The 10,244-nt window shown below is 35.8% G+C and overlaps 1 protein-coding gene across 1 annotated transcript; it reads left to right on the plus strand.

The window, feature by feature from the left end:
- The first annotated feature begins 3,688 nt into the window (after window positions 1-3,688).
- On the plus strand, window positions 3,689-4,150 carry LOC143633347 (uncharacterized). The gene has a single exon (XM_077101669.1). The coding sequence runs from the start codon at window positions 3,689-3,691 to the stop codon at window positions 4,148-4,150; it is 462 nt and encodes a 153-aa protein (XP_076957784.1).
- Window positions 4,151-10,244: the final 6,094 nt, after the last annotated feature.

Raw genomic sequence — 10,244 nt, forward strand, 5'->3', positions numbered from 1 at the left:
GTCGTTGAATTCAAGGATGTATTTCCTGATGAATTGCCTAGAATTCCGCCCGATCGAGAAGTTGAGTCTAGAATCGACTTAGTTCCGGGAACAGCTCCAATTGCTAAATCTCCTTATAGATTAGCACCAACTGAGATGAAGGAACTGAAAAAGCAGTTGGATGAGTTATTGGAAAAAGGATTCATAAGACCGAGTTCTTCACCTTGGGGAGCTCCAATATTGTTTCTTAAGAAGAAAGACGGATCAATGAGGATGTGTATTGATTACCGAGAATTGAATAAAGTTACAATCAAGAATCGATATCCGCTTCCGAGGATATATGATTTATTCGATCAATTACAAGGAGCAAGTTGTTTTTCAAAAATTGATCTAAGATCTGGGTATCATCAACTGAAGGTTCAGGAAGAAGACATATCAAAGACTGCATTCAGAACCCGATACAGACATTATGAGTTCACTGTTATGCCTTTTGGACTCACTAATGCTCCGGCAGCTTTAATGGATATGATGAATCGAATCTGCAAACCTTACTTGGATAAGTTTGTTATTGTCTTTATTGATGACATTCTTATTTATTCCAAGACGAAAGAAGAACACAAAGCTCATTTGAAAACCATACTCGAAACATTGAGGAAAAAGAAGCTTTATGCCAAATTCTCGAAATGTGAATTTTGGTTATCCAAAGTACAGTTTCTTGGATATATTGTTAATGAGAAAGGTATTTAAGTAGATCTGGCAAAGATTGAAGCTATTACCAAATGGGAGAAACCCAAGACTCTGACTCAAGCAAGAAGTTTTCTGGGGTTAGCAGGTTATTATAGAAGGTTTATCCAGAATTTCTCAGGGATAGCGGTTCCATTAACTTCACTTACTCGGAAGTCTGTGAAATTTGAATGGAGACCAAAGCAAGAAGAGGCATTTGAAACTCTTAAACAGAAACTAACAAATGCACCTGTCTTAGCCTCGCCTGAAGGACAAAATAATTTCATTATATATTGTGATGCTTCACATACAGGAATGGGATGTGTTTTGATGCAAGGGAAGAAGGTAATTGCTTATGCTTCACGACACTTAAAAGTTCATGAAAATAATTATACTACACATGATCTTGAACTTGGAGCTATAATTTTCGCGTTGAAATTATGGCGACATTATTTATATGGTGTAAAATTTACCATTTATACTTATCACAAAAGTCTAAAGCACATATTTGATCAGAAAGAATTGAACATGAGACAGAGACGACGGATGGAGACGTTGAATGATTATGATTGTGAGATAGTTTACCATAAAGGTAAAGCTAATGTGGTAGCTGATGCTTTAAGTAGAAAAGAGCACGAAAAGCCAAAAAGAGTACGAGCTTTGAGGTTAGAACTCAAAATTGATCTATTAACTGAAATCAAGGAAGTTCGAAAGTTGGCACCAGAAGAAAATAACATAAAGGCTGAAAAAGAAAATGGAACAATAGATCAATTAGTTAAGGGTGACGAAGATATACTCAGATTAGGGAAAAGAATCTGGATACCAATGGTAGGGAACTTGCGGGAGAAGATATTGGAAGAAGCTCACAAATCTAGGTATATGATGCATCCGGGAAGTGATAAGATGTATGATAATCTCAATGATGAGTATTGGTGGATCGGAATGAAGAAAGAGATTGCCTTGTATGTGGCTAAGTGTCTGACATGTTCAAAGGTTAAAGCCGAGCATCAAAAGCCGTTGGGTTTGTTAACACAATCTGAGATCCCGATTTGGAAATAGGATATGATTACCATGGATTTTATTATGAAATTACCTAAGACGTCCCGACAAAATGATGTTGTCTGGGTCATTGTTGATAGACTAACCAAATCAGCTCATTTCATTCCAATTCAAGAAACATATAGCATGGATAAATTGGCGCAACTATATGTGGAAAACATTGTATCATTGCATGGTGTGTCGTTGTCAATCATATCCGATAGAGATAGTCGTTTCACTTCTAACTTCTGGAGAAGTTTTCAAAAAGCGATGGGTACGCGGTTAAATTTGAGTACTGCTTATCATCCACAGACAGATGGACAAAGTGAGAGAACAATTCAAACATTGGAAGATATGCTTCGCGCTTGTGTTATAGATCTAGGTGGAAGCTGGGATACTCACCTAGCGTTGATGGAATTTTCGTATAACAATAGCTATCACACAAACATACAACTGGCTCCATATGAAGCACTATACGGATGAAATGTAGAACACCTGTATGTTGGTCTGAAATTGGTGATAATCAATTATCAGGTCCCGAGATTGTTCAAAGAACAACTGAAAGTAATACAAATTCGAGAAATATTGAAAGCAGCACGTGACAGACAGAAGAGTTATGCTGATGTAAGACGAAAACCGTTAGAATTCAAAGAAGGAGACAAAGAGTTGCTCAAAGTATCACCTTGGAAAGTTGTGGTTCGTTTTGGAAAGAAAGGAAAGTTAAGTCCGCATTTTGTTGGACCATTTAAAATTGTTGAAAGAATAGGTCCTGTAGCTTATCGACTTAAGTTACCCGAAGAAATGCAAGGAATCCATGATGTATTTCACGTATCGAATCTATGGAAATGTTTAGCTGATGAGACACTTGCTATGCCTCTAAAGGATGTACAAGTGAATGAGAAACTCAAGTTTATAGAGGAGCCGATACATATTGAAGATAGTCAAATCAAGTTTTTAAAGCACAAAAGGTTGAAATTGGTCAAAGTAAGATGGAATTCCCAACGTGGTTTGGAATTCACTAGGGAACTTGAGTCCGAGATAAAACGAAAATATCCACATCTCTTTGCATAAATCTCGAGGACGAGATTTTTCTAAAGGTGGGGAGGATGTAACACCGTGAAAATACCCCATCTAATTTTGGGCTAAAAATGGCAATTCTGAAAGTTAGAGGACTGAAAACGAAAATTTTGGGTTTTGAGACCCATCGCGCTACGCGATGGTCTCCTGACTAACTTCGTCGCGCTACGCGAAAAAGGGGGGCGCCGAGCTACGCGACGGCCAAACCCAACTGGACCATTCTAAAATCGTTATAATATAAAATAGATAATAAAAAAGCAACTCAGACCGAATACACATGTGTCTGGATCCAATCATAACTGATAATTGGCATACAAAACCAAGTCAGTCATAACCGGTTCTCCAACAGGGTTACATAGTCTTGGAGAAGGTTGTCTCCGAATAGGGGCTATGTACTCGGGCAACCTTTGAATTGTGTGTGTAGGGCAGTGGATTTGATCCCGGGAATGGACAGGCAATCCTGCTGAGATTGTGAACAGAAAACTATGTTTGTATTTAACGACTGTTATAAACTGTTTAATCGAGTTAACGTTTCACCAGCATATAGCTGACGTGTTTTTCCCACCCTTGCAGGTAACTAGATGATAATAGATGATATACAAGGATTGGAGTCATAGAAGATCGCTCGAGATGGCTCGTTTTTGAATATTACAAATCCTTGTATTATTAATATCACGGTTTTGTAAACCTGAAACTCGGGTGTTTAATTCCCGAGTAGTTTTGATAATGTAAATTAATATTTTAATATTTAAAGACTTTCGCTAAAATGAACCCGCTACTCTGATATATTTACAAAACAGGTACCAACTGATGGTCACACTCCTAGGCCTTGGTTTAGGGTGTGACATTTGCTGCCTGGAAGGAATATTTTATGTTTAATCTCGCCTTCCTGGATTTCGACTATGCTCTAATCGAGGATGAACCTCCAGCAGCAACCGTTGAAAGCACTCCTGCTCAGCATTTGTCGTTTGAAAAATCTAAGAGATGTAACCACATGTCTCAAATGCTTATGAAAAACTCCATTAGCATGCCAATAAGAGGATCCATTCCAGACTCTGAAGATGCTAAAACCTATCTAGCTTCTGTGGATGAGCAATTCAAAGGAACATCCAAGGCGCATGCTAGTACTCTCATTCTCAAGTTGGTGACTACTAAGTATGATGGAAGGAGTGGCATTCGTGGGCACATTATAATGATGAACGACATGGCCCATAAGCTGAAGGGATTAGACATGGAGATCGGTGATGGTTTTCTAGTGCACTTCAACATGACTTCTCTTCCAGCTGCCTATGAAGCTTTCAAGATCAATTACAACACTCGGAAGGAGAAATGAACTATGAGTTAGCTGATTTCTATGTGCGTGCAAGAGGAAAAGCGTATGAAGATGGACAAACCTGAAGTTGCTTACCTTGGCACCAGTTCCAAGAAGAGGAAGAACACTCATCCAATAAAGGAGTTTGCTAGAGTTCAGAAGACTAATACAGGTGCTTCGTCCAACTCTCAGAACTCCAGTGGAAAGCCTTTCTGCAAGTTCTGTAAGATATAAATTCATAAGCAGAAAGACTGCCCAGACTTTAAGGAGTGGCTGGCTAAGAAAGGTAATGATCTCTTTATGATACTTGAGTCCTATAATTTAACTATTCCTTCTAATACATGGTGGTTTGATTCTGGTTCTATGGTTCACATGACCAATCCTACTCAAGGATTCCTTTTAATCCAGAAGCTGCAAAGTAACCAAAGAACACTAAGACTGAGGAATGATAAAGAACTTGAAGTCAAGGCTGTGGGAACTTTACAAGTAATAATGAAAACTGGTTTACGCATTAAACTTTATTATACCTTATATATTCCTGAGATTACTCGGAATCTTGTATCAGGACCAAAGTTAGACATGGACGGTTTGATGTTTCTCATGGTCATGAAAAAACTTACTATTTCTTTTAATTCTTAGTGTTTGGTTATGGCTTTTTGGATGGTGGTCTTTATAGATTAGAACTAGATGATAATTTTTCTAAATTTTTATTTTCATATAATATTAATGAATCACTCACAAAGATTAAAGAGAAACGAGACTTAGAGACCTCTTCTATGTTGTGGCATCAACGTCTAGGCCACATCTCACGAGAGCGGTTAGCCCAAATCGTGATAAATGAAGTCTTACCGCATCTCGACTTCACCGATTTTGGAGCGTGTGTCAAATGCCTTAAAGGCAAAATGGCATCAGCAAATAAACAAGGCGCCACTAGGAGCTCTAATTTATTAGAACTCATTCATACTGATATTAGTGGTCCTTACCCCATTGCTGGCATAACTGGGTATACTTCATTTATCACTTTCATTGATGATTATTCCCGCTATATGTACCTTATCTCATTAAGGAAAAACCTGAATCTGTTACAACTTTTAAAGATTATAAAACTAAAGTTGAAAAACAATTAGATCGTTAAATAAAAGTTGTCAGATCAGATAGAGGAGGTGAATATTATGGAAGACATACTGATGTGGGTCAGGTTCCTGGTCCATTTTATGAGTTTTGTAAGGGCCTTGGGATCGTAAACCAATACACCATACCAGGTACTACTCAGCAAAACTGTGTAGCTGAACGGAGAAATCGAACCCTTATGGATTTGGTATGCGGTATGTTAGCCAACACTAATTTACCTCTATTCCTCTGGAATGAAGCCTTAAAAGCAGTCGTTCATATACTCAATAGAGTTCCTTCTAAGTCTATCCCTAAAACTCCTTATGAACTTCGCACAAGAAGGAAACTGAGTCTTAATTATATGAAAGTATAGGGCTATATTGCTGAGGCAAAACTTTATAACCCTTTCCTAAAGAAACTTGACCCTAAAACTATTACATGTTTCTTAATAGGTATCCTGAAAATTCAAAGGGTTATCGTTTCTATTGTACTTCCCATGTCACTCGTATTGTAGAAACCAAGCATGTCGTGTTCCTGGAGGATTACAAGATCAGTAGGAGCAGTACTAACCCTTATGAAGAATTGCAAGAAATACAAGATGCAGGGGGCACTCGTCGATTATTATAACTCCGGTTATTCCTCCTGTACCCAATGCAATTGAACCTACTACACCAACTTCTCCACACTCAAAAACCATTATAAAAAATGAAGGCACATCAAACACTCAAAACCGAAATAATGTTGAACCCGCTAATCAACTTAGGAGGTCATCTAGGTCTAAAAGACCTACTAACTTTGATGATTATGTCACCTACCTGACTGAAACCGACGCTGGAAAGCTTAATGATCCTCTCTCTTATAATGTAACCATAAGCAGTGAAGAGTCTTCTAAATGGAATAAAGCAATGAATGATGAGCTTGACTCCATGAAGAAAAACGACGTTTAGGATTTGGCAGAATTGCCCAATGGTGTCAAACCCGTAGGATGTAAATGGGTGTTCAAAACAAAACTTGATCCAAATGGGAACGTTGAACACTATAAAGCAAGATTGGTTACAAAGGGCTACACTCAGAAAGAGGGAATTTACTATCAAGAGACCTTCTCAACTGTCTCTCTAAAAGATTCATTAAGGATCGTTATGGCCCTAGTAGGTCATTTTGATTTAGAGTTGCTTCAAATGGATGTAAAAACCGCTTTCCTTAACGGCAATTTAGACGAAGAGGTGTACATGAAACAACCTGAAGGTTTTAAACCTAAAGGTCAAGAACATCTAGTCTGTAAGCTGAAGAAGTCAATATATGGGTTGAAACAAGCATCACGTCAATGGTACCTAAAATTTGATGAAGTCATGAAGAAACAAGGTTTTGCAAAGAATCAAGTGGATCGATGCACCTACCTCAAGATGAGTGGGAGTAACGTTACTATACTTGTCCTTTACGTAGATGATATTTTATTGGCAAGTAGTAGTTTAGACATGTTGCATTAGTCGAAGCGATTACTCCAACATAACTTTAACATGAAGGATCTCGAAGATGCTTTTTATGTTATTGGCATCGAAATTCACCGAAACAGACACAAAGGGATCTTAGTATTATCTCAAAGGGCCTACATTGATTGTGTCCTTACTCATTACAAGATGCAATATTGTAACCCAATTGCAGCTCCAGTAGTTAAAGGAGACGTTTTCGGTGCACTCCAATGTTCGAAAACAGAGGTTGAAAAGGAGCAAATGAGAATGATACCTTAGGCATTAGTAGTCGGGAGCCTTATGTATGCTCAAGTTTGTAATCGCCCAGATATTGCTTATATTTCTGGAATGTTAGGCCGTTATCAGACTAATCCTGGCCTTGAACACTGGAAAGCAGCTTAGAAGGTGCTTCGTTATCTGCAAAGGACGAAAGACTACAAACAAACTTATAGAAGAAGTGATAATTTAGAAGTGGTAGGTTATTCTGATTCTGACTTTACTAAATGCAAAGATGACAAAAAGTCCACTTCGGAGTATATCTTTATGTTAGCAAGCGGGCCCATCTCAAGAAGGAGTCATAAACAATAGCTAACGGCAACTTCCACTATGATGGCAGAATATATAGCTGTTTATAATGCAACCTGTCATGAAATGTTGCTTAAAAATCTAATATCCATACTCAAAATAGTCAATTCCATTTGTAGGCCGTTGAAGCTTTGTTGTGATAATTCAGCTGCCGTTAGTTTCTCGAACATTAACAGTTCGACTGGAGCTGGTTTTATATCTTGATACAAAGTATTTGTTCGCGCGTGAACAAGTTGAGGAAAAATAAACTTTGTATTGAGTGTATTAGTACAAATAATATGCTAGCGGATCCGATGACTAAACGTCTCCCACCTAAAGTTTTTGAAGAGCATGTTGCTAATATGGGATTTACTGAAGACCTTATTTAATTGCATTTTGTACTTATGTATATTTTATTTAATAAAATTTCCTTAGTTTTGATTTTATATGTCTCTTAATATGTTCTACCTGCGTAATGACATATAGACAAATTAATATACAAATCGAATATTTGAATGGCTTACTTATAAATTTTGATCATAACTACTTAGGTTTTTAACAAGGACTGCAGTATGATTAATGGGGGTCTTGAGCTAATGTTCAATTCAATAACTGTATTTCTCTGCTTCAGTTTGAGTTTAAAACTAAAATAAGTGCTAAAAATCTGCAGACTAATCTAACGCTCATAATAAATGATTACTCGGTCAAGTGTGAGAATGTAATAATATGTGTGTGTGTGTGTGTGTGTGGCCATCATTATCATTTATATAATAATAGATCAAAATTAATTAAATTATACCTTATTAATATATTAGCTAAGTAATTGTTGATGGACCAAATTACCCTTTCTTGCTAATCAAGGATTTTCCCTTGGGTGTATATAAATACATGGAAGACATCAATTAACATCATAAGAAAAACCTAACCCTCACATTAAAATTCGTGACCTCTCTCTTTCTCCATAATTCGGCTTCATCAAGAACCCTAATCACCATCACTAATATACATCCTAAAGGGGAACTCGACAAAGCTGATTATCATGTCGTCTGGATCATTCTTATCAGTCGTGGCTACTCTCTCTACTGTGACAGGTATGTTTTAGTTCTAGGTTTATCATAACAATCATGTTTTCTATTATATACGTGAAGAACTGATCAACATTGTATTTATTTATTTATTTATTTTTAAGATTTGGTTTGAAATTTATGAATATATGTGTGGCAGATTCTAGTATTATGTTACTCAAGTGCATTTTCAGATATGCGATAGCAGTGAATAAGTGGAAATGGCAGATGATGCTGAAGAGACCAAGATGGTTAGAATAATTGTCTTGTTTGAAAATGACAGATGCTACGCATTGCATCGATCACAAGGGTTATAAACCTATGCTAGAAATAAGCTCTATTTGAGCTTAAATCTTATGGCATTATTCAAATACTATTAATTTCTAGCATGTAATTAATTAGGTTAGTCAAGCTTATAGCTAAAATAATAAAAGTTTGTTACGTCATATGTAAGTGATTAAAGGAACTATTAGCTTTAGTAAACTGTGTTATTATCATATGAACTATAAGCTTTAACTTTATAAAAGTGCTAACCATATCCTAATCGATTTCTTTACTGTATATGTAATAAATCGTTATACCTTTTAGTTTCTCTACTCATATTTAAATATAAAATGTTGTGGTTTTATATTTATACTTTATAACATAATCGTATTAACTACTTTTATTGACTCAGGTCTTCATGAAAGATAAACCAATAGAGAAATATAGGACGCGTTCATTTCACATAATGGAATAGAGTTGGAATTTGCATAGGATTTGGAATTGTAAGGAATTGGATTTGTAATCTGAACATTCCAATAGAATTGGAATTGAAAGGAATTGAAATCCAATTCCATTATTGATGTGTTCATTTGACAAATGAATTAGTACGGTTTTTTTTTTTTACAGGATAACAGCGGAAATATTTTAGTTTTTTCAAATTTTTTGTTTTTTATTTATATTTTACGTTATGATTTTTTTAGGGGTTTTCTTCCAATTCTTTGAACCGAACACACCAAAATGGAATTAAGATTTCAATTCCAACAAAACAAACACGACATGTCATGGGATTTTAATTCCAATTTCTTTGAATTCCCATGAATTCTCTGAAACGAACGCACCCATAATATCTAGGTTGTCATTGAGTTTGCATTTCTATGTATGGTTATCCCTTAAGTGTTGCAATTGATATTTTCTACAAGATATTTATTATTTATAGGCTATTGCACTGCCCGGCCTTTTAACTTGTTAAACCAATGTAAAAAAGAAGTAAATGATAACATATTAATTGCAACTTAGACCCTTAAGCGACTTGTACGCAGGTGTTGCTATTACTTGTACCTTATAATTCGTATCTTGATATTTAATAAAATTTATATCAAAATGTCGACAAAAATAAACACATCATAACGGTATGTTCGAAATTTATTAAAACATAATATATTAAGAAAAATAAAAGAAAAACAAAAATAAAAGAAAATTAAGGAATATGTGGATAAAGATAAAGGGGTGAAAGGTTAAAATGCAATTATAATTTAAACAATGAAATGGTTGTGGATGCTATCAACTTAAGGACTATAATACCCTTTAATGCATGCAATAAGAGTAATACAATAAGCAAATCATTTTGTACTATAGATATAGATAGGTTACGTTCGAGATTATCTATTTAACCCGCGAACTCAATAGAATTGCAGCACACATACAAATCAGCTTTAACAAAGCAGGTAAGGGTACAAAATTGTATTCATCAACCATCTGTAACTCTGTAAGCATAACCAAGAACTGTATATTAAACTTCAATATAATTGCAAAGGTCACATTTAAAAACAAAAAACTTAATGTAACATCTAGTTCTAGCTTCAATCCTTTTGAGACAAGGGGTGGAACCGGCCTATGATGACAATAAGTCAATAACCAACCACC

This window comes from Bidens hawaiensis, unplaced genomic scaffold (assembly GCF_021521415.1).
Source record: "Bidens hawaiensis isolate Kalapana, Puna unplaced genomic scaffold, B.hawaiensis_p1.1 tig00006693_1, whole genome shotgun sequence".
Lineage (NCBI taxonomy): Eukaryota > Viridiplantae > Streptophyta > Magnoliopsida > Asterales > Asteraceae > Bidens > Bidens hawaiensis.